A 25,151-nucleotide genomic window follows, 5' to 3' on the forward strand; every position below is an offset into this window, starting at 1 on the left:
GGACATCCTAAAATAATACATCAGATAACTATTCTTAAACAGAGGAAATAATTGTCATCACGAATTTACCATTTTATTCATATTAATCGATTGAATTTCAAAAATCAATTTATTGATTAAAGAAGTTATATCTTTTTCGAAAACATTCTAAAAAGTTTGAGGATATAATGAAAAAATATATTATTTTTTCTTGATAAAAAATAACAAATAAAAAAGGTACTCTCTCCATCGGGTATTGTTTATCATAGTTTATATTTTTAGAGTCAAATTATATAAAAAAAATTGATTAACATTTTAAGATGTATTTTTTTCATCATATTAATATGCAAAAAAAAATTAATTTATAGTTTTTTTTCATATAGTTTTAGAATATCTAATTTTTTTGTTTTAAATATCGAATTAATGTGATCTAATTTACCTTTGAAAATTAGTCAAATTGACTTTCGATAACCGCAATATGACAAACAATTTTGAATGAAAAAAATACATTTTATATGAATTCACGTGTAATTAAATGAGATGACATATTTTATCTGATCGGACCTTAGTGTGCACAATTGCCAAACTTATTGGGACCCTTTGATATCTTTTTACTATCCTTTTTGGTATTGATATACTCTTTTTTTTTTAATTATTTTTTGGTAATTATGTAGGGTAGCTTCATAAATTGATTTGATGGCCTAATTAATGAGGACTTAAATTTCTGTTTAATGTTTTTAACGTTTCAATTTATTTATTTTAGTTAAATACAGAATTTACAAAAATAATGTAGATATCCTGTTATTGTCTTAAACATGTAATCTAAAAGAATTTCAAAAAAAAATTACATTTTATACTAAATTAAAAAAAAATATGACAATTAAATTAAAACAGAATAATAAAATAAGAGATTATTTGGTTTAGGAAATAAGACTATAACAATTGAAGTTGTAATTAGATTATTTAATTTATACGAATTATGTATATTAATAGAAAATATATAAATAAAATAAATTTAGAAAAGAATGTTAGTTGCAAGAAAAAAGACATTGGAGAATAATTGGGGGTAAAGTTAAAAGTCAAATGAAATTAATTTAAAATAATTATTTTGTGACATACTTATTCGATAATAATATTATATGCTAGTAGTTCTTAATTATAATTTTAAATTAATATTCTTTCTAAGTCTCATTTACGAAATCTCACCTACTGTATCATTGTTATCGTTGTATATTTTTCAACATCTTATTTAGCTGATTAAATGAACTGATCCAAAATGGAATTAGATCAAATTGGTTCTCGATTCGATCGGCTTGAACCAAGTAAAAGGGACGTGACATGTGTGAAACCTGTTTTGCGCAATTAAAATTTTTCATTTAGTATTTTGAATCAACAATGTCACGTTCACTAGATATTTAAATCTGTCTCTGTATAATTTAAGCAAGAGGAATGAAAATTGGAGATAAGATTACGTTATGGGAATCAAACTCTTACCAATAAGGGGAAGCTCAAGAAATAAACAAAATGAATTATTAAATATTTTTTAGACTGATTTTGCTCAACGTTAATATAAATTACATTTTTATTTAAGACATTACATAGTTCAAAAAATTTAAAAAATAAATATTTTATTGAAATCCGACTCAACATGGACAAGATGGAGCCTACTAAAATTTGAATAGATTTCATATAGATATTCCAAAATTATATGAAAAGTACTATAAATCATAATTTTTTGCATATTAATATAATTAAAAAATGCATCTTAAAATGTTAGTCAAAGTTTTTATAGTTTGACTCTAAAAATAAAAATCATGACAAACAATACCGAATGAAAAGAGTATAACTTATAAAATAGGTTATTACTTTGTAAAATCTTAATTAAGAAATTCAAAATTTTATTCATCCAATTGCATCACTTACACATTAATCACCACTAATTAGGATACATTATATTGATTTTGATTTTTTTTCTTTAAACAATTGGCCAAATCATCTTGAAAATAGATTTGATTATTAAAACAAAAGTTTAGTCAATTGAAAATTAGTTTATACTATATCAACACTTATTTTACCTTAATTTTTTTGATTTTATGTAATTTATTCTAATTCTATATAATAACTCAAGATTTTTATTTATTTTTTCTCCAATATAAGATAAAAATCTTCTTCCATCTTTCCAATTATGATGTACAAAAACTTTTAGGATATACAATGACATAAACAAAATTGAATTCAAATTTTTATTGATATCAAGAAATCCAAAATAATATTCTAACAATCTTAAAAAGGCTATTTATTTTTTTAATTAAAAAAAAAAGTCTATTGTACCCTCTTCTTGGTAGGATGTTATAAAATATTCAAAGATAATTATTTATTTTCTTCACAAGGGACAAAAGTACATTATCCATTGTTCAAAAAAGAAATCATGAAATTTGTGATACCAAGGCCAACATATATTTTATAGTATCAATTACTTTAAATTTATAATGTTTAAGAAATGTTTGATAAAATCATGTTAAAAAATATTACAATTAGACCTAGTAATAATTTTATTTGGTATGAATTTAGATATTAATTTCTTTGAATTTTTAAACAAAATAAGATATTTATAAATATAATATAAAGTATATTATTTTCTAATATTTAAAGATTACTATGGTAAATATAGAACTATTGACTCAATGCATTAATATTTATGTTATAAATCAGGGATGTATTATTTAGACAAAATAATATGGTTATATTTAATTATATAATATTTTAAATTTTTGTAAAAATAAAATTATACTGTTATTCTTAAGATATTTTTATTTGTAAAGACTAACGCTTAAAAGATTATTTTTTTATTAAATTTGTATGGTAATTGACAAATACCATTAAACTCACGCGTAAAGCGATAGTTTGTGATGATTATGTCCCAAACACTTGATGGCACACAATTATCACGCCTAATGTTCAACCATCGATATTTACACTCAATGTTCAATTCTCGATATTTACGCCTAATGTTCAATCCTCGATATTCACACATACTTTGCTCGTACCTTACAGTAAGATAAATTTTTTCCAATAGATCCTCAATATTATTATTGATGTTATAATTCAAGGATAGAACACTACTTAGACAAAATAATTTGCTTATATTTAATTGTATAATGTTTTAAATTTTTGTAAAATAAAATTATACTATTACCGTAAAGATATTTTTTATTTGTAAAAATTGATGCTTAAAAGATTATTTTTTAATCAAATTTGTATGGTACTTGCCTCTGAGGTACTGACAAAACACCATTAAACTCAAGTGTAAGCGATAGTTTGTGATGATTATGCCCCAAACGCTTGATGACACACAATAATCACGCCTAATAATCAACCCTTAGTATTCACGCTTAATGTTCAACCCTTGATAATCACACATACTTTGTTTGTAACTTACAGAAAGATAAATTATTTCCAATAAATTCTCGGCATTAATATTGATGTTATAAATCAGGGATAGAACACTACTTGGACAAAATAATTTGGTTATATTTAATTATATAATGTTTTAAATTTTTGCAAAAATAAAATTATACTATTAGCGTAAAGATATTTTTTAGTTGTAAAGACTGACGTTTAAAAGATTCTTTTTTTATCAATTTTGTATGGTACTCTCCTTTAAACGAGGTACTGACAAAACACCATTAAACTCACGTGTAAAGCTATAGTTTGTGATAATTATGCCCCAAGCACTTGATGGCACACAATAATCACGCCTAATGTCAACCCTCGGTATTCACACTTCATATTCAACCCTCGATAGTTACACCTAATGTTTAGCCCTCAATAATCACTAATACTTTGTTTGTACCTCACAGGAAGATAAATTATTTCTAATAGATCCCCGACATTAATATTGATTCTATAAATCTGAGATAGAAGACAACTTAGACAAGATAATTTGATTATATTTAATTATATAATGTTTCAAATATCTGTCAAAATAAAATTCTACTATTTGTCAAAATAAAATTCTACTATTACAGTGAAGATACTTTTTATTTGTAAAGACTGACTCTTAAAAGTTTTTTTTTAATCAAATTTGTATGATACTTGCCTCTGAACGAGATACTGACAAAACACCATTAAACTCACGTGCAAAGCGATAGTTTGTGATGATTATGCCCCAAATACTTGATGGCACACAATAATCACGCCTAATGTTCAACCGTCAGTATCCACGCTCAATGCTCAACCCTCGATATTTACGCCTAATGTTCAACCGTCAGTATCCACGCTCAATGCTCAACCCTCGATATTTACGCCTAATGTTCAACCTTCGATAATTACACGTACTTTGTTTGTACTTTACAGGAATATAAATTATTTCTAGTACATTCTCGGCACTAATAATGATGTTATAAATCAGGGATAGAGCACTACTTAGACAAAATAATTGAGTTATAGTTTAATTATATAATGCATTAAATTTTTATAAAAATAAAATTATAGTATTACCGTAAAGATATTTTTTATTTGTATAGACTGACTATTTAAAGATTTATTTAATCGAATTTGTATGGTACTCGCCTCTGAACGAGATACTAATAAAACACCATTAAACTCACGTGCAAAGTGATAGTTTGTGATGATGATGCCCCAAATACTTGATGGCACGCAATAATCACGCCTAATGTTCAACATTCTGTATCCACGCTCAATGCTCAACCCTCGATATTTACCCCTAATGTTCAACCTTCGATAATCACACATACTTTGTTTGTACTTTACAAGAAGATAAATCATTTTCAGTAGATTCTTGGCATTAATTTTGATATTATAAAGCAAGGATAGAGCACTACTTAGACAAAATAATTTGATTTATAGTTTAATTTTATAATGCATTAAATTTTGTAAAAATAAAATTGTGCTATTATCGTAAAGATATTTTTTAGTTGTAAAGATTGTTGCTTAAAAGATTTTCTTTTATCACATTTGTATGGTACTCGCTTCTGAACGAGGTGTTGACAAAACACCATTAAACTCACGTATTAAGCGATGGTTTGCAATGATTATGCTCCAAACACTTGATGACACACAATAATCACGCTTAATATTCAACCCTTGATATTTACGCCTATTGTTCAATATTCGATAAGCACATATACTTTAATTGTACCTTACAAGAAGATAAATTATTTTCAATAGATTCTCAGCATTAATATTGATGTTATAAATCAAGGATAGAGCACTACTTAGACAAAATAATTTGGTTATATTTAGTTATAAAATGTTTTAAATTTTTGTAATACTACTACCGTAAAGATATTTTTTATTTGAAAAGACTGACGCATAAAAGATTCTTTTTCATCAAATTTGTATGGTGCTTGCCTCTGAACGAGGTACTGACAAAACACCATTAAACTCACATGTAAAGCGATAGTTTGTTGTCATTATGCCCCCGAACACTAGATGACACACAATAATCACTCCAAGTGTTCAACCCTCGGCATTCAAGCTAAATGTTCAACCCTTGATATTTATGCCTAATGTTCGACCCTCGATAATCGCACATGTTTTTTTGTATCTTACAGGAAGATAAATTATTTTCAATAGACCCTCGTCATTAATATTGATGTTATAAATCATGGATAGACTACTTAGACAAAATATTTGGTTATATTTAAATGTAAAATTTTAAATTTTTATAAAATTAAAATTCTACTATTACCGTAAAGATATTTTTATTTGTAAAGATTGACGCTTAAATTTTATTTTATTTAATCAAATTTGTATGGTAACTGACAGATTACTATTATACTCACGTGTAAAGCGATAGTTTGTGATGATTATGCCCCAAACACTTGATGGCACGCAAAAATCACGCTTAATGTTCGACCCTCGATATTCACACTCAATGTTCAACTCTTGATATTTACGCCTAATGTTCACTCGATAATCAAACATACTTTGTTTGCACCTTACAGGAAGACAAATTATTTCCAATAGATCCTCGACATTAATATTGATGTTATAAATATGGGATAGAGCACTACTTAGACAAAATAATTGAGTTAAACTTAATTATATATTGTTTTAAATTTTTGTAAAAATAAAATTATACTATTATCGTAAATATATTTTTTATTTGTAAAGACCGATGCTTAAAAGATCTTTTTTTTAAATCAAATTTGTATGGTACTCGCCTCTGAACGAGGTACTAACACAACACCATTAAACTCACGTGTAAAGTGATAGATTGTGATGATTATGCTCCAAGCACTTGATGACACACAATAATCACGCCTAATTTTCAATCTTCGATATTCACGCTCAATGTCCAAACCTCGATATTTACGCCTAATAATCAACCCTCGATAATCACATATTTGATTTGTATCTTACAAAAAGATAAATTATTTTCAATAGATCCGCGTCATTGATATTAATGTTATAAATGAGGGATAGAACACTACTTAGACAAATTAATTTGGTTAATATTTAATTATATTATGTTTTAAATTTTTGTAAAAATAAAATTATACTATTATCATGAATATGTTTTTTATTTGTAAAGACTAATGCTTAAAATATTTTTTTAATCAAATTTGCATGGTACCCGCCTCTGAACTGGGTACTGACAAAACACCATTAAACTCACGTGTAAAGCAATAGTTTGTGATGTTTATGCCCCAAACACTTGATGGCACGCAATAATCACGCCTAATGTTCAAACCTCGATATTCACACTCAATATTCAACCATCGATATTTACGCCTAATGTTTGACCCTCGATATTTACGCATAATGTTCAACCCTCGATAATCACACATACTCTGTTTGTACCTTATAGGGAGATAAATTATCTCCAATAGATCATCTGCATAAAAAGAAAAGTCCAAAATAGTCTTAAAATAAAACAAAAGAACTACAAGACACAACAAACACTAATAACAATAGCAATGGTTAAAAGAACGAAACTACAATAAAATAATACAATATCAAGATTTAAGAGATAACAAATAGTAACAAAAATCGAAGAACAATAAACGAGAAATATACTCTACTAGTAGTATGAATGAACAATATGAAAATGTGCTAATACTTACTACTAGTGTTTTAAAAAGCGGTGCGTGAGAAGTGACGTTTTATATAGTATGAGGTGAGGCGTAAGCCTCGAGACACGGGACGTAAGTCATATAGATCTACGAAGCGTATCTATTTTCAATTTTATATTTTTATTACTAATAAAACAATGAAGAAACAAAGTATTATAATCATTGTTTGAGAAATATCATTACACCAATAATAAAATATATGATTTAAAGTAAAAAAGATTTTTTAAAAAAGAGATAATGCCCAAGTACCCCACCCCCTCAACCTATGCCTGAAATCTCAGAGACACACTTATACTATACTAAAATCCTATTACCCCCCTGAACTTATTTTATTAATAATTTTTACCCCTTTTCGACCTATGTGGCACTATCTTGTGGGCCCAACGATGGTTGACTTTTTTAAAAAAACTAGTGCCACGTAAGCTAAAAAGGGGTAGAAAATTACTTAAAAAATAAGTTCAGGGGGGTAATAGGACCTTAGTATAGTATAAGTGTGTCTCTGGGATTTTAGACATAGGTTGAGGGGATACTTGTGCATTTTCCCTTTAAAAAATATAGAACATCTGACTCTACATTTTATTCAGGATTTACGTTTTTATGCTCGAGGCTTATGTCTCAAATTTTAGAACTTAAACCTTATGGATCTATGTCTTTAAAATTTATGCTCTAGAGCATTTTTGGTATGCCTAGCCCCGATACTTGCCCAAAAACATTTTTCAAAACACTGCCTACTACTCTTCCACCCTAATCCGCATCCTCCACACCCTCGTATCCAAGGTTATGTTCTCGATAAATTGAATTTGCATCATAACCTGCTTAATCACACTTTCACCAAACACTTATTTAGTCTACCGCTATCAATTATAAAGTCATCCATAGCCGAACCTCAGGCACATCTGTACTTTTACATCCGATACGTGATATTCTTGTTTCTAATCCCATCGCTTATACATATTCACATATCAACAACAATATACTCATTTCCTGAATTTTTATCTTCTTAATGTGATATCTATTGACAAGACAACACTTCGCCTTCCTACAACAAAGTTGGTCTCATAAGTCATAACCACTTCGTAAAATCAGACTTTAAGTCATTGTGGCGTTGTTTTATCACATAAATCTTGTGCCGATGTGATGGGCGACATTCTCGTTAATCTCCTCATTTTCACTAATAATTGACCCAAGATACTTAAAACCTCCCAACTTTCAGATATCTCGTGTCAATCCTTACTTCCACATTAGTCCCATGTATTATGCCAATGAACTTACACTCCAAATAGTCCTTCATAACCTTGCTTTACCTTAACCCTTTAGACCCCACGTTCCATCTCCAAATCTGCATCTTATTGCCAACGTTGCTATAAATCTACTCTACCAGAATATGTCATCCGTTAACAACATATATTATGACACACCACAAGGCAAATTCAAGGTAGGTTGTCATAATTTGCTACTAACCGATAAGTACAATATAACATGAAGAATCTATTTTGTAGACAAATACAAAAATAAAAATTAAAACACACTATTCCGCTTGTTCACATCATTCACTTCAGAGTTTGTTCCTCACTGTAGTCACCATCAGACAATCAAAGTTACACTTATTTACTAAAAATCATAACGATTGACGGTTCACTCAGTTCCTTTTTGTCCTTCGTATTCTACTTTTTCATATCACTCAGGACTCCAAAAAAAAGAAAAGAAGAAAAAAATCGACTAAACATATCAACCATTAATATGAATTTTGTCCCAAATTTTTCGCCTATCCAAATAACAATGTTAAATAAATTGTGACTTTGTACCACAATCGAAGTTATGCAAACAATTTCATCACAATATTTACTTATGAATTGTTATAATAAAATACAATTATAACGAAGGACTATTATAACGAGATTTGACTACACTAAATTATCATCCATTATTTAAACAAATAAATATAACAAAATCACAATCTTACTTAATAATAGCATCTAGAAGACTATATTATTATTTCTAGGTGTATCTACTCTATATAAGTAAAAAAATAAACTTTTCACATAAAAGTAATTATAATTATTATAATTTTTTTTATAATTATAAATTAATTTTTATTATTATAGTGGAGGGACACGTGGAGCTCATAGAGAGAGACACAAGAAAGGGCAAAAAAGGTGTAAAAAGGCAGTATTTTAGGCTCACTCGTAACTGTTGAGAGGTACTAAATACTCCCCTTTTTTTTCTCAGTCCACTCTCTCATAAATTTGTCACTCTCCCTCCTTCTCCTCTCTTCCATTTAGGGTTTTGTTCTTGATTTTGGTGCTTCATCTGCCTCTTTTGAGCAGAAGGTATACTCCTTTAAGCAAAATTTTCATGTTTTCTTGAAGTATTTTGGTGGGGTTTGTGTTTTTTTTTTCTGGTTCTGAAAAGGTCAATGCTGCTTTAGGTTGAGTTTTTTTGGGTTAAAATTTTGTGGGGTTTGTTTAGTTTTTGATTTTTGTGTTGCTGTGTGGACTGTGGAGTGAGTTAGGTTGTGGGTTTCTGCTGAAAGGTGTTTATGAACACTGTTGATTTATTTTTTTTACAATTTTTTTGGGTGGATTTGAGTTTTTAAGCTGATGATAATTTGTGGGGTTTGTTTAGTTTTTGATTTTTTTTGTTGCTGTGTGGACTGTGGAGTGAGTTAGGTTGTGGGTTTCTGCTGAAAGGTGTGTATGAACACTGTTGATTTTTTAATTTTTACAATTTTTTGGGTGGATTTGAGTTTTTAAGCTGATGATAATTTGTGGGGTTTGTTTAATTTTGATTTTTTTGTTGCTGTGTGGAGTTAGTTAGGTTGTGGGTTTCTGCTGGGAAAGTGTTTATGAACATTTAGATTTTTTAAACTAAATTTTTGGGTGGATTTGAGTTTTAAGCTGATGAATCAGTCAATGTTTGTTTAATTTGAGTGATTTTGGTTGAATAATTTGTGGGGTTTGTTTATTTTTGATTTTTTTGTTGCTGTGTAGGGTGAGTTAAGTTGTGGGTTTCTGCTGAGAAGTGTTTATGAACACTGTAGATTTTTTAGACTAAATTTTTGGGTGGATTTGAGTTTTTAAGCTGATGAATCAGTCAATGTTGGTTTAGTTTGAGAGATTTTGGTTGAATAATTTGTGGGGTTTGTTTATTTTTGATATTTTTTTGGCTATGTTTGATGAGAAAACTTTTGGGTTTCTGATTAACTTAAACTGAAGAAAAGGAATTTACAGAAGCAAAATTTTTGTTTTGGGTGATTTCTGGGATTTGAGTTTTTCAGCTTATGAATCTGTTGATGCTTCTTTATTTTGAGTGATATTTTTGGTTGAATAATTTGTGGGGTTTGTTTATTTTTGATTTTTTTTTTTGCTGTGTTTGATGAGAAAGCTTCACAGCTTTTTGCTGAAAGATGTTGATGAAACTTTAGAACAAAGATTTTACAAAAAATTTTAGAATTTTTTTTGTTTCCATTTATGTGTCTATGATTTACTTGGCTTGCATGTTTGTTATTATAGCTTCATTTATGGAGTTTGTAGTTTTTGTTGTACAATGTTCTGATATAGTGGTTGAATAGTTTCTGGGGTGGTTCTGTTTTTTTGTTATTTGTAGTTTTTTTGATGAAATTTGCTGGATCTAGTGAGATCCATGTTTGACTTGTATGTCTGCTGGAATGAATAAAGTGAAGTAAAGAAGAAACTGGATTTTAACTGTAAAAAATCAGGGGTGTCCATTCTGTTTGTGGTTTTTATTGTCTTGCATGTGTGTGTTGTGGTTTAGATTGTGGAAATTGATCTATTTTTAGTAATACTTGTACTAATTTCTCTTTCTTGCTTAGACTCTGTCATATGTGTCTTTCTGTCTAATTGGGTCTGTACTAGAATGTAACGTTTTGTTCTTGATGTTTTGCCTAAAAACCCTTTACTTGTGTAGTATTTTCGTCGTGTGTTTGTTTTCATGTCTCTCTTTAAGCCTTTTTTGTGACCTTTGCTGTGTTAATGCTAAAAACTATCTTGTGTTGTTGAGATTTACTTCCAGGATCCTTGGTCTTGTTTACTGCATGCCTTTGTCTATCCTATTCTGCATGTTTGTTGTCTTTAGGTTGAACTCCTTAGTAAGAATTGCATTTGCTTCTTCGTTTTTAGTTTTTTCGTTTCATGGTTTTTCTTTTCTAACCAGAAAATAGTAAAATAGACAGCAAGTGCATGGTGAAGAAATGAAAAATGATTTTATAGATGTAGGTATCCCATCCTCTTCAAGTTTTTGGTAGACATTTATGACATTATGGTATTTCAAGCTTTCTTCAGTTGATATTTCAACTTGAATGGTCTATGTTGGTGTTGTGTCTTTTTATTTCTGTATGAATATGGTAAGGAGTAGTTAGTCTATAGTGTTTTTCCTAATATGGTAAGAAGTACTTTGTGGAGTCGTAGTGATGCCTTTTACCTTTTCTTTCTTTCATAGAAAACAGAATGATGTCTTCCTCACCTTGTATTTTGAAATGTGTGCTCCCTTTTCCTTGTTTGAATGATACTTGCCATGAAGTCTTCATAATTACATTCTAAATATATACATGTTCATTTTTAGTTACACTGATTACATTTGTTCTTTGATGAAGTAGTACATTGATAACGATTAACCTTACTGCCGGAGTACATCTTCTAATGATGTTTCCTGCTGCATTTCACATTCCCATAAATTCCGAATTTTCTATTTCAGATAGGATCCTGATATGGCTGAAGAAGAAACAAATGGAGCAGCAGCAGAGGGTCTGCCACCTCCTCCCCCTGTTCCACCAGATTTCACTCCTGCTAAAACTGAAATTGAGCCTGTGAAGAAAAAGATCTTGCGCGTTCCCATGGCCAGGCGTGGTGTTGGAAATAAGGGACAAAAGATTCAAATACTTACTAATCACTTTAAAGTGAATGTAAACAATGTGGATGGACACTTCTTCCACTACAGTGTATGTTTGTTTAGCCCCTATTTATTTATACGCGGTCTTCTCTTAGTTCTCTATATTTTATTATTTCCTGGTCTTTAACTCTATTCTTTGACAGGTTGCCTTATTCTATGAAGATGGTCGACCAGTTGATGGGAAGGGAGTTGGAAGGAAGGTGTTAGACACAGTGCACGAAACTTATGATACAGAATTAGCTGGAAAGGACTTTGCCTATGATGGTGAAAAAAGCTTGTTTACCATTGGAGCACTCCCTAGGAATAAAATGGAGTTCACTGTTGTCCTTGATGACGTGATATCAAATAGGTTGGTTTTCAAAATGGCTTAGCAGACTATTTTCCCAGTTCTTATAACCGAATTTGACCGTTTGTTTACAACTTCTATATTCAGGAACAATGGTAACAGCAGCCCCGGTGGGCATGGTAGTCCTAATGAAGCTGACAGGAAGAGGTTACGTCGTCCTTACCAGTCAAAAACTTTCAAGGTGGAGATCAGTTTTGCTGCCAAAATCCCGATGCAGGCGATTGCAAATGCTCTGCGTGGTCAAGAGTCAGAGAACTCTCAAGAAGCCTTGCGAGTCTTGGATATTATTTTGAGGCAGCATGCTGCAAAGCAGTAAGTAATTTTTGCTTCTTTCTCACTAGGGGCCCATTCAAGACCCTGTTTTTTCACCTCATTTAGTTGATGTTCTTGTATCAGGGGTTGCCTGCTTGTTCGACAATCCTTTTTCCACAATGATCCCAAGAACTTTGTTGATGTCGGCGCTGGTGTGCTTGGTTGTCGAGGATTCCATTCCAGCTTCCGGACTACCCAGAGTGGCTTGTCTTTGAACATTGGTAATCTCTTAGTGGTTAATGTCTCCAGTAACACCTTTCATTTCTTCTATGCTAACAATTTAATGCTGCTCTTGTCCTACAATACAGATGTGTCTACAACAATGATTATCCAGCCTGGGCCTGTCGTGGACTTCTTGATTGCAAATCAAAATGCAAAGGATCCCTTTTCACTGGATTGGGCAAAGGTAGACTCTTGTTTCTAATGATCTGTTCATCTAGTTATGTGAACTGTTGCTGATCTGTGATTGCTATACACAATTTTTAGGCAAAACGTGTGCTCAAGAATTTGAGGGTGAAGACAACCCCCACTAATCAAGAGTACAAGATTACTGGACTGAGTGACCGTCCTTGTCGTGAGCAACTGTATGCCCCATTTATTTCTTAAGTTATTTCTTCTTATTCAAACCTTGGCATGATTGTGTAGCAACTGTCAAGGCATATATCCTTTATTTGCCGACACAAGATCTTATAGTTCATCTTTTCTTTCTATTTAGATTTACCCTGAAGCAGAAAGGAAAAGATGCAGATGGTGAGGTCCAAACTACTGAAGTTACTGTGTTCGATTACTTTGTCAACCACCGCAACATAGAGTTGCGTTATTCTGCTGATTTACCCTGCATAAATGTTGGGAAACCAAAGCGTCCCACCTTTTTCCCAATTGAGGTGAGCCATCAGATTAAATTTAGAGGTCTATGCCATTTATTGTTATCTGTGTGCATCATAACCACAAGTTTTCTGTGAATGGTTTCAGCTATGTTCCTTGGTGTCTTTGCAAAGATACACAAAATCCTTGTCCACATTCCAGAGGTCTTCACTAGTTGAGAAATCAAGGCAAAAGCCTCAGGAGAGGATGCAAGTCTTAAGCAATGTAAGTTTTTTTTTCTATATCAAAAGAATCTTTCACAATTGTATAGTGAATCGGCTCTAATTATCTAGTTGTTTGGTTTAGGCTCTCAAAATCAACCAATATGATGCTGAGCCTCTGCTTCGTTCCTGTGGAATATCCATTAGCAATAACTTCACTCAGATTGAAGGACGTGTTCTTCCTCCCCCAAAGGTATTTAATTAATTATTAATAATCACTTCCCTGCTAGGATATGTGGAAATTTTACTCTGCCTTACCTTTTTTTTAAAAATTTCTTCAGCTGAAGACGGGCGGTGATGACTTTGTCCCTCGTAATGGCAGATGGAATTTCAATAATAAGGTTCAGAATTACTTCTTGCACGATTATTTACACTTGATGTATTTACTTGGCCACGTTCCTTGAGTTGCTTTATATCTCCTTTTCACATTTCATCTGTAATGGCAGAGACTAGTTGATCCCACTAAGATAGAACGCTGGGCCGTTGTCAATTTTTCTGCACGCTGCAATGTACAAGGGCTAGTCAGTGATCTGATCAAATGTGGAAAACAGAAAGGAATTGTATGTTTCCTCAAATTTGTAATTCCTTGATAACAGAGTGAAGTTCAATGACTGATCATTGTTCCTTCTGATTTCTTTAATAAAATGTTTTCAGATGGTGGAAGACCCATTTGATGTCTTTGAGGAGTCTCCACAAGTCAGGAGGGCTCCACCACTTGTGAGGGTTGAGAAGATGTTTGAGCAGGTTCAATCCAAGCTACCCGGGGCACCTAAATTCCTGCTTTGTTTGCTTCCTGAGAGGAAAAACTGTGATGTATACGGTTAGTATAATGTACATGTTCTCTTGTTTAGTAGCTTACCTTCAACAAGAGCATCTACCAAGCTTTAGGAGAGATATAAAATGTCTTATTTCAACTTGCAGGACCATGGAAGCGAAAGAATCTTGCTGAGTATGGCATTGTTACCCAGTGTATAGCTCCAACAAGAGTCAATGATCAATATATCACCAATGTGCTCCTGAAGATAAACGCGAAGGTGAGATTTCCATGCATTAGTTGTGTGCTATCATCCTGAGCCATTTTCTTTTTGCTTCTTCGCCTGACGTCTTTTGGTATGAAACATATTACTAATCATCTTTTCCTTCTCGGCAGCTTGGAGGTTTGAACTCTATGTTAACTGTTGAACATTCTCCTGCAATCCCTATGGTGTCTAAGGTCCCTACCATTATTCTTGGGATGGATGTGTCCCATGGCTCTCCTGGCCAATCTGATGTCCCTTCAATTGCAGCGGTACGATCTGTCAAGTTCAGTAGATCTTATTTTCTTTTCCTTTGCAACCAATTAAATTCTATGATTAGTTGATTGTTTTGGTACTTGAGAAGCTAATGTAAACAATATCAAAAACTGGATATGTGTTGCATTTTCCTGCCTCTGGTAATTTGTAATGGTTTCTATCTTTACGTGTTCATTGTGACCTTACTAGGTTGTCAGTTCAAGGCAGTGGCCATCAATATCTCGTTACAGAGCTTCAGTTCGTACTCAGTCTCCTAAAGTGGAGATGATAGACAACTTGTTTAAACGTACCTCTGATACTGAAGATGATGGAATAATGAGGTTAGTTTGCCTTTCAGGTTTCCCTTTGTTTTTTTTGGGTGTGTAGTAATCAGTTAATTGAAATTTCAGATGTAGTTTTCTCCAAACGACAACATAACAGGGCATGGGCCTTGTGTTTTGTAGTTAGATATGCAAGCAAACTATTACTCTTATGTGATATGTTAAGTCAGTTTAACATAACTCTTTACACATTCTTGTGAAAACAAACATGAGAATCTACATTTAATGTCTGATAGGAGATCATCTGTGCAACCACTATTGTAGCATTTCCCAGAAATAATTAAGCTACAAAATTGCAGGGAGGCGTTGCTAGATTTTTATGTGAGCTCTGGAAAAAGGAAGCCCGAGCATATAATAATATTCAGGTGACTTCATTGGTCATTTCTTTTATTTCAGTTGATACAGCTAAACGTGTGTTATCTACAAGTGTCATTCTGTTGTGTAAATACTTCTTTTCTAATCATTGTTCTGTTGAATAAATGCTCACATGAAATGGTAGTAGAACCAGAGTCAATGGTTCAAACAAGCACAAACAAAAACTTCTAAGTAATGAGGTTTGAAAAAAATCTTGAACTGTAAAAGTTTTGATGTACTTGAGATGGAGATGTTACTTGTTACCTCATCCGGAGTGAACTGCGTAAATCGTTTGTGGTAAGGTCATGTTCTGAATGTTAGGTGATGCTTATTCTGGGTGAAATTTTGTTTTAACATATTATGCACGTCTTTGTTGGCCATGTAGACCAACTTGATACTCCTAGGTTTGACTTATGTCCTGAGATAAAAACTTATGTCAATAGCTTCTTGTTAAATTATATTTTTATTAATTCTCTTGTTCAAAATTTCAGGGATGGTGTCAGTGAATCTCAGTTTAGTCAAGTTCTGAATGTTGAGCTGGACCAGATTATTGAGGTTTTAGCTGATAAATGCTTTCTTGATGTATATTGAGCTTGACTTGGGGAAACCAAGGTTGTGCTAACATCATTATTTTATTTATTGATTAATCAGGCTTGTAAGTTTCTTGATGAGAAGTGGTCACCCAAGTTTGTGGTGATAGTTGCCCAGAAGAACCATCATACCAAGTTTTTCCAGCCTAATGATCCTAACAATGTTCCTCCAGGTACACCACTGGAACATAGATACTTGTAGCAACTATTGTACTGGATGAGATTACTTAACAGAGTCACTTTGTGCAGGCACAATCATAGACAACAAAGTCTGTCACCCAAGGAATTATGACTTTTACCTGTGTGCTCATGCTGGAATGATTGTAAGTCGTTAACTTCTCAACGTATATTCATACATTAGCTTTCGATCTCATTCTAAGATACTTTTAGAGCCAGAAGTATTAAAGTAATGGCCATAGGAATGAGCGCACCATGACATCGTAAGATGTCTTGCCCGAATTTAGACAAGTTTGTCTGCCTTAAAGTCTTTTTTGTGGTTGCGTTGTATTTGTCTTTGGCATTTATTTTTGGCAAGACAATGTTATCCATAGGATTCTGCAGAGAATTTTTGCATTTTGTGTCAGCTAACTATTTGCATTGGGACGTTTTTGTCCTAGAATCTCTAGCTCAACAGTAGTTCAATGCTTTAGATAATAGTGTGTTCATCTGCTGAAAGTTTTTGAATCATTTACAATTAATCAATCTACTATTTGTGGTTCCCCTAATGGTAGTTTGTGTTTTGACAATGAATGTTTTGTAGGGTACAACTCGTCCTACTCACTATCACGTCTTGTATGATGAGCTGGGTTTCTCTGCTGATGATCTTCAAGAGCTTGTTCATAATCTCTCTTATGTGTAAGTATATTATTCAAGTATATCTTATAAATGGACTTGTAGCTGTGCTATAACTTTCGAATTGATAGCTTACATCCATATGTTTTGCTTTAACAAAGATTGGTATATCATCCCTTGCAGGTACCAGAGAAGCACCACTGCAATATCTGTTGGTAAGACTCATTTCCCTTGAGCAAAATGTTTTCCTGCATAGAGCACTCTATTTTTTTGCACTCACTCAATTCTGTTTTGCTTAAATGCAGTTGCTCCTATCTGTTATGCCCATCTTGCTGCTACTCAAATGGGACAGTGGATGAAGTTTGAAGATGCATCAGAGACTTCCTCAAGTCATAATGGAGTAACCAATGCTGGACCAGTCTCCGTTCCTCAGCTTCCAAAGCTCGAGGAGAAAGTTTCCAGTTCTATGTTCTTTTGCTAAGGCGCGTAACGCCTTCATGCTTTTCTTTTTTATGTGTGGTTTGTGAATAGTTTCTGGTTCAAAACTCTTTTGAGAAGACGGTGGTAGTTAAATATTTTGTCTAGACTTAAATAGGTAAATCACTCTGCTAAAAGATTTCACATCTTTTGGCTCTGTGGTTTGCTATCTCTTTTAACTTATCCTGGATCATGTACTTATGTTTTGGTGGTGTTTTTAAGTTATGGACATGACTAGTAGTTTCTCTATACTTGTGCCTCCTTCCATTGCTTTTGTTTTATCAGTTTTGTGTTTATAAAACTTGTTAGCTAGTATTACCAGCAGGTGTAATGTGAAAGATTTTCACCTTCATCTCTCAATTGATTTGAATGTACTTTTTGAGAGTCTTCAAAACTGTAGGCGTATGCTTAATTTTCGATTCAAATTCGTACCAAGTAGCCATTATCAAATCTAGTTGAAGTAAATCTCATTTGTAGCCATTATCAAACCTAGTTGAAGTTTTGTTCTGTCCTATGAAAGAGCTATTCGTTTTACTACACTTTTTTCGATGGGAGATTTTCACTCCTATTTGTTTCATGAGTTATGTTTGTTGAACTTTCCAATAGATATACAAAATCTCATGATTTATGGGTGTACTGAATCTATCGCGTAGTTAGCAAAATGACACAGGAGAAATATTTGTGTCATTGAAAAATGTTATTCCTTTGTCTTTTAACAACACTCGAGAGCTCCTATTTCGAAAGGTTTTGTTAATGTATTGTGAATCCTAAGCCAACCGCTAGCGCGACAAAGAGCAAAGCGGAGCTTTTGCTTTTACAAAGAAGCAGAAGGGAAGGTGCAACGGTTAGCATCCGAGGAGTGATCCTCTCGTCAACATTGAAGCTTCCGCTTTTGACAGTACTCTACAAGTCTGCACCTATATAGTGAAGTCTGCACCAGAGTGCGTTAAAGCGAGTTGATGAGCTAATATAGAGAGTCTTGATGGTGGTGTATTGTCACTTTTAAATCTGTAATTAGAGATTCATTGTCCCTCAAGAAGAGTTAAAAACCCAATTGAACAAATTACATGATCTTTCAAGATCATATTATTTAAATAGAATCACTCTGCACTTAAATTATTTCATCCCACTCATTAGAGACTAGATACGTATTAATAATAATTGCATAACATTTCAAATCCAATAAGTTCCATAAAATATCAAGTGCATGTATTTTAGACTGGCTGAGTTAACAATTCTTCTAAATTCATGTACCAAGCATATTTAGTCCTTGTTAATACTAGTTAATGACCCTCCTTTCATATTAACCTAAAAGAACAACACAATGTTAGAGATATGAACAGATAGATACAAAAGCCAAGCTTATTCCCAGTCTTCCCTGCCTGCTTCTGCAATTGTCAATAGTTAGTTTCTTCTACGTCCCGGTGGGGGCATGGCATTTCATTCTTCTACCCATTTCAAATTGTTGAAAGCAAAGCAGAGAGGATCAACTCAACCGAGTTGGAGTAGTCGAGCTGGGTTAGAATATGTAAGATGGCTACTCAATGATGACAAAGCACTAGACGTCGTTCTCATGGACAGAAATGTCTTAATATGCACCTTCACCATTCATCATTCTATAAAACATCAGTAGAAACAATTCTTCTGCGTATATCTGACCAGCATTCGTCTTGACAAGACTTCAACTTCAAATGCCAAGAGAACAACCTGCTCATCAGCCCCTGGATGGAAAACATCAAAGCTACATGGCATTCTTGTTTGGATTCCACCCACTTCATGAATGTTACAAGATAATGTTAAAGAGATCAAACTAGGATAGAAGCACTTCCACTTCCTCTCTATGGGTCAATAATGTTTAAGAGATCAACTAGGATAGGAACACTTACCCTTCCTCTCTATGGGTCAAATAATGTTAAAGAGATCAACTACGATCTATGTTGCTCGGACTCTTCAAAAAAGCCAACGGATGCATGTCGGATTTGTCAAAAGTAGTGTATTTTTGAAGAACCCGTGCAGCATCAACAGTGAAGAGTCCGTGCAACTAAGACTAGGATAGAAACACTTCTACTTTTAAGGTTTAAAATTGCCAGGAACTATGGCAAACTCCCCAACCCCCATCACCCCCAAAAGCAAAGAGGAAGGAAAAGAAATCCCTAGAGTTATTTTGTAAACCAATTTTGTGGAGTAATTCAGAAGATACATTTCCCCCTTCACCAATCACTATTTTAAGGCTAAAAACAACACACTTTTGAAAAAAAAAAAAGTAACGCCACCGTGAATCAAATCTTTACCTATTAAGCACTATAGAAATTCAAGTGATTGCGACGTGGAGATAAAATCAGCATTCAATGTATATGTAAAATGTATCCTTTACCCCCAGCCCCAACCCTCTACACCACAAGCATAACAAGTATCAACATGGAAAAATTGGAGGAAACAGAAGACACCTGCAGTGAATTGCCATGAACATCGCTTTTTACCTGCAACAGCAATTGCTACATGACAATCCTTAAAACAAATTAGCTGATCAATGTGCTCATTACTTTATTTATTTATGAGATGGAAAAGCAAAAGTTGCTTGTTATGAGACACAATCCAGTGTTTTGTGGAGCAGTAGAAGAAACCATTCAGAAAATAAGATGATGGAAGTTGAAAAGAAATTACTAAATATCTAAAATACTGGTGAGACAAGGAGAGGATACCCTACCTTCTCCTCAATACTTTTAAGATAGAAAAATTTAGTGCAAAATACTACATAGTGTTTAAAAACATTCACTAGAATAAAAGTACTTGAATAAAAAAGAAAATACACATTGAAGATTATGGTCTTTAAACAAAAGATAACTTTTGACATAGTAAAAGACTTCATTTGGAGAGTGCCCGGAACTTCAGAAGAATCACCAGTCCAAAACTAAAAGTTTGATGCATTTATGAAGGAATCTGCACAGTGAATAGGTAAAACATAAAAATCGAAGTAGAAAATACTTTTAGCAGAAAAAACCATGAAATGCATCTGTAAAAGGTACCTTCAAAAAGTGAAAGACAAGTTTAAAGATACTTCTTTTATGTAACACAGAAAGTTAACACTATGGTAACAGACATACAAACCAAATGAATATTAGCTGCAAAACTTATAAACAAAGCAACAAATCGATTATCTTTACCTCACTTAGGAGTAGAGCCATAGCATTATAGATACCTGTCCAAGGAAACAGAATGGAAAGAGATATATAAAATTCTAATGCAATTTGATGAGAACATTTTTATTACAAAAAAAATCTTTTTGAACTTCTGATAAAGGCAACTTGAGGTTATTTTATCATGATTTCTCCTTCAGTAGAGCAAAGTTGTGGAAGAACCAATAATCAGCATTAAGTTAACAATTACTATAGCCAAGTTTCACATGCATAACATCTCTTCAAAGACTTCCTCCTAAATAATCAGATCAGACATTATGCTCCATTCCACCTAGATTATCAGATTTGAATGTAATTCTAATCACTTAAGCAAATCAACAGGATTTTATTTTACTCAAGTATGCATTACACACATTGCTTATAGGTACCCCAACCTTTAAAACCAATAATGATCCGGTACATTTTGAAATGGATACAATTTAAGCAAATCATTCATTGATCACACGTACTGTCAAGATCGTAGTAAGAAATTCCATGTGAATTATGTATATAACTGATAGAAACCAACACACAAGGCATGAGAAAGAGATCACACCTTAAGTTTTCCTAGTGACCTCCATAGCCAGAGTATGGTGCACCACCACCTTGTGGTCTTGCACCACCCTGCATCTGTGGGTTTTGGTATGGCATATGAGGCTGAGCTCCATATCCACCCTGGGCACCATATCCTGTTGCACTGTTCACCACTGGTTGCACACCCTGATGACTCACTGGCCCACCAAGACCTCCAAGCAAATTACCGATCCCCAAACCAGCTCCTTGTGTAGCTAACAGCGCTGTCAGTGCCTGTCCAAGAGCTGGGGTCACAGCTGCCACAGCAGGATTGTATCCCACAGGTGCAGGCCCCGATGGTGCCATCAGATGCCCAGCTGATCCTGCACTGCTACCTGATTTTTTTGGGATAAAGTAACAATTTTTAATCAAATTTATGACAAAATCCATTATAAAAGCTATACAAAAAAATAGAAAACAGTCAGAGAAGCAGAGTTCTTCACTACCTGAATATTTCCCCTTCTTTGCAGGATGCTGATAATAATGCTGCTGCTGATTATGATGATGATGATGCTGAGGGTAATGCTGTTGTGACTGAGGCTGTTGCTGCTGATGAAAATTCTTACTATGCTTCGGTCCATCAATTGCCTTCTGACAATGAAGGGTATGCCCTTCAAAGGTCTTATGTGGCTCCTCTAATGCCTTCCTAGCACCCTCAACAGTCTTATACACAAACAAACAGAACCCCTTAGGTTTCCCACTTTGCTTATCCAATCCAAGTGGACCCTCCTCAACTTCACCAAACTTCGAAAAGTACTCCAACAGCTTCTGAGGTTCAAGATCAGCAGCTACATTGCTAACAAAAATCTTCCTTTGTGTATACTCCGAAACCGGTGCGGCTGCTGTAGAAGGTGGAGGAGCCGGAACCGGCCCAGCAGAAGCCAACTGGCAAGAAGTCATCCTTGTACCAATCTTCTTCTGTGGCTCCTTCAAAGCTTTCCTAGCACCACTCCTATGCTTAAACAATATAAACCCATAACCTTTCGATTTCCCTGAAACCTTATCGGCAACAGCTTTACAATCCTCAATTTCACCGTAACTTCCAAAAACACTAGTTAGCGTTTCAGCTGTTGTATCCCAACCTAAACCATGAACAAAGATTTTCCGGTGTGCCGGATCTTTATCAGCCAATTTCTGAATATTTTCTTTGAAATCAGGGTATTTAGCTAAAGCTTCTTTAATAAGCGCTGTAAGTTGATCCTTCGTAAAGGGTTCTAACAGATTCTCAAGTGGCTCATCTTCCAAATCCTCTTCATTACCTTCCTCAATCTTCACCTCAGCGCCGCCTCCATTAACTTGCTCCGACTTTTCATTATCACCCTCTACGGCGTCATTTCCAGATCCAGGCGTTTCTTCTTCTTCCTCATCATCTTCACCGCCTTCTTCCTCTTCTTCTTCGGGATCTTGTTCTTCTTCATCCTCATGTACTGCTTCTTCTTCCTCTACTTCTACAGCATCGTTCTCGTACTCTTCTTCTTGTGCGGGTTCAACCTCAGGTTCTTGCTTAATCTCTACTGGTTCTTCAGCTGGTTGTGAAGGTTCAGAAGCTCTGGTTTTTCGCTTCTTCGCCATGGAAATAGTTGAAATTAGGGTTTTCTGATTTGGGGGCTAGGGTTTCCGGGAGAGAGAATGATAAGAGGAGTAGTAGAGCTGATATTTATGGTGGAGGTTTGGATTTGGTTATCGGGTCGGGTCAGGTATGATAAGAATTTTCGATAAATATCAATAGCTCAATTGATTAAAATAACGATAATAATAATATATTCATTAACATTTTACGAGCGGAGTTTTAGGAGAATAGAGTATATGAAAATTATATTAACATTTCACAAGTGAAATTTAAGGAGGATACAGTATACGCAAATTATATTTCCCACCTCGTGGAGGCGAGAAGACTATTTTCGAAAGAATATAGAAAAAACAACGTATATGCAGATTGTATTTTCTATTCGTGGAGGTGAAGGAGATATTTTTTCGTGAATAATTTAGAGTGGAGAGGATAGATTATACACATATTGTATTTCTACTTTTGTGGACGAGAGGAGGCTCCTTTCGAAAGATTTTGTAGAGGATAGATAGAGTATACACAAATTATATTTTAATCTCGTGGACGTGAGTAAACTATATTAAAAAAAAAATAATGAAAATAAAATATACGCGGATTATATTTCTATCACGTGGAGGTAAAGAGACTATTATAGAAAGAAGGAGAAAGTATAGTATTTCCTCATTTCACACTAGTTTAAACATACTAGTTTGTTTTTTTTCAAAATTTTTACACCTCGTATTATTATTGTATCAAATGAATTATAATATCTAGTTAAACTATCAATTATCATATTTATATATATATAAAATTCAACATGTTTAAAAGTTTCTAAATACTTTTATCGAGAATGTTTTTATCTCATTAAACAATTATTCGTTTTTAAATCATATCAATAACGGTTTAAACTAGGGGTGGGCATTCGATAATTCAGTTGGGTTTCATTTTTGTTTCTTTCGATTTTCGATTCTTGTACAATGTGTGCTGAACACCGAATTAAAATAATCCGGTTCGATTTGGTTTTTATTATTTCGGTTCGTTTTTGTTATTTCGATTTTTTTAATGGGCCTGCTTAGTTGAGCTTTTAAAAATTTACAATTTTTTTTGTTTTTTCAGCTTAATGGACTATAAATAGTTACATCAAAAAATGTGTTTTGCTTTTTAATTTTAAATTATAATATTTATTATTTAACATTAATAATTAATATAATATAATATAAATATATATTATGATATAATATATTTCGGTAAACCGAAATACCAAATAACACAAAATTACATGTCGAAAACTGAATCAAAATACCAAAAAATATAAAAACAAACACCGAATATCGAACCGAAAATCGAAAAATCAAAACCAAAATATCAAAAAAAATCGATTCAATACGATATTTCGATTTCCCGATATTTATGCCCAACCCTAATTTAAACGTTAGATAAAATATTTACTCTCTTACATTCTTTATTGATAGCATATTCAAAAAGCTTATTAATAGCAATCGTTTTAAACTTCATAAATTTGCTATATATTTCATTGCAATCCATAGGCATGAATTATTTTTTCAATTTTGTATTTGTAAATAATAAAATACTACCCTATAAATTTTATTAGTTTAATCACATGTTGATTTTAAAAGATAATAGGGAACACTTTTTTTTTTGTTTAGAAATTAAGATTAAATTAAAAATAACATCTTTTGGTTCTAACCTTCTTTAATTAAACAATTAAATATTCCTGTCTTTTTTAAAATTTGTCACATAATATTAATGTTCAAATTTAACATATTCTTAACTTTACAAAAAAAATTAGTATTTAAAAAACAGAAAAAACTTTTTGAAATTTTCAGAGTCTAATTACCAATTGAATCATTTGTTAAGTATTAATATGATTTAACTTCATAGTTTTCTCTTTTTGTATAATATAATACCATATTAATATATTATTTAAACATGTAGCAGAAAATATAATAAATAACATAACATTGATATCTTCATTATTATATTAAATTCAAATTTTTGTATTTTTTATGTGTACATATTCTTGTCAATTAAATTTGAAATCATTAAATTTAAACTTCTATATGCTCATGAATACTCTTAGGAATATAAACATCCAGGGATCGATTCAGATATTTATTTTTTTCGAAATAAATTATCTGTCAGTAAATATCTTAAAAAAAAATTTCATATTCAAAATATTTAAGTTGTAACGAGAAATATAACTTCCTTACACAAACTACAAGGGAGTTAAAAAGAAAACAAAACATACGTAGCAAACGTTGTTATTACGAACTTAAGCAT

The 25,151-nt window shown here is 32.7% G+C and overlaps 2 protein-coding genes across 7 annotated transcripts; one reads left to right on the top strand and one right to left on the bottom strand.

The window, feature by feature from the left end:
- The first annotated feature begins 9,271 nt into the window (after positions 1–9,271).
- AGO4A (argonaute 4A) lies at positions 9,272–17,895 on the top strand. Of its 2 annotated transcripts, none has more exons than XM_069296808.1 (23): positions 9,272–9,769; positions 11,793–12,036; positions 12,131–12,336; positions 12,421–12,645; positions 12,730–12,866; positions 12,954–13,051; positions 13,132–13,229; positions 13,361–13,529; positions 13,618–13,734; positions 13,816–13,923; positions 14,012–14,071; positions 14,177–14,290; positions 14,385–14,550; positions 14,652–14,764; positions 14,881–15,018; positions 15,212–15,342; positions 15,642–15,707; positions 16,188–16,251; positions 16,348–16,459; positions 16,536–16,609; positions 17,047–17,141; positions 17,262–17,293; positions 17,384–17,804. In XM_069296808.1, the coding sequence occupies exons 2-23, from the start codon at positions 11,806–11,808 to the stop codon at positions 17,557–17,559; spliced, it is 2,730 nt and encodes a 909-aa protein (XP_069152909.1). In that variant the 5' UTR covers positions 9,272–9,769; positions 11,793–11,805; the 3' UTR covers positions 17,560–17,804. The 2 variants fall into 2 exon arrangements, with proteins under 2 accessions (XP_069152909.1, NP_001266156.1); NM_001279227.1 differs by having other exon boundaries at positions 9,283–9,409; positions 17,384–17,895.
- Positions 17,896–18,704: 809 nt separating this feature from the next.
- Positions 18,705–23,399, bottom strand: LOC101255522 (UBP1-associated protein 2A). 5 transcript variants are annotated; one of them, XR_738668.4, is made up of 5 exons: positions 21,751–23,399; positions 21,288–21,639; positions 20,720–20,754; positions 20,003–20,035; positions 18,705–19,276 (listed from the first exon to the last, which is right to left on the bottom strand). XR_738668.4 is itself a non-coding variant. In XM_019213944.3 (4 exons), the coding sequence occupies exons 1-2, from the start codon at positions 22,874–22,876 to the stop codon at positions 21,299–21,301; spliced, it is 1,467 nt and encodes a 488-aa protein (XP_019069489.1). In that variant the 5' UTR covers positions 22,877–23,399; the 3' UTR covers positions 18,705–19,276; positions 20,720–20,754; positions 21,288–21,298. The 5 variants fall into 5 exon arrangements, 4 of the variants coding, with proteins under 4 accessions (XP_019069489.1, XP_010313610.1, XP_004228486.1 ...); XM_019213944.3 differs by lacking the exon at positions 20,003–20,035; XM_010315308.4 differs by having other exon boundaries at positions 18,705–20,035.
- Positions 23,400–25,151: the final 1,752 nt, after the last annotated feature.

The sequence above is a fragment of the Solanum lycopersicum genome, chromosome 1, assembly GCF_036512215.1.
Source record: "Solanum lycopersicum chromosome 1, SLM_r2.1".
Classification (NCBI taxonomy): domain Eukaryota; kingdom Viridiplantae; phylum Streptophyta; class Magnoliopsida; order Solanales; family Solanaceae; genus Solanum; species Solanum lycopersicum.

Excerpts from the sequence above, each read along its gene's own strand:
- AGO4A (XM_069296808.1), top strand. The coding sequence starts at position 11,806 with ATGGCTGAAGAAGAAACAAATGGAGCAGCAGCAGAGGGTCTGCCACCT. Across the intron at positions 13,052-13,131 it reads TTTCACTGGATTGGGCAAAG|GCAAAACGTGTGCTCAAGAA; the intron begins GTAGACTCTTGT and ends CACAATTTTTAG. Across the intron at positions 14,072-14,176 it reads GATGGAATTTCAATAATAAG|AGACTAGTTGATCCCACTAA; the intron begins GTTCAGAATTAC and ends CTGTAATGGCAG.
- LOC101255522 (XM_019213944.3), bottom strand. The coding sequence starts at position 22,876 with ATGGCGAAGAAGCGAAAAACCAGAGCTTCTGAACCTTCACAACCAGCT. Across the intron at positions 21,640-21,750 it reads AAAGAAGGGGAAATATTCAG|GTAGCAGTGCAGGATCAGCT; the intron begins GTAGTGAAGAAC and ends CAAAAAAATCAG.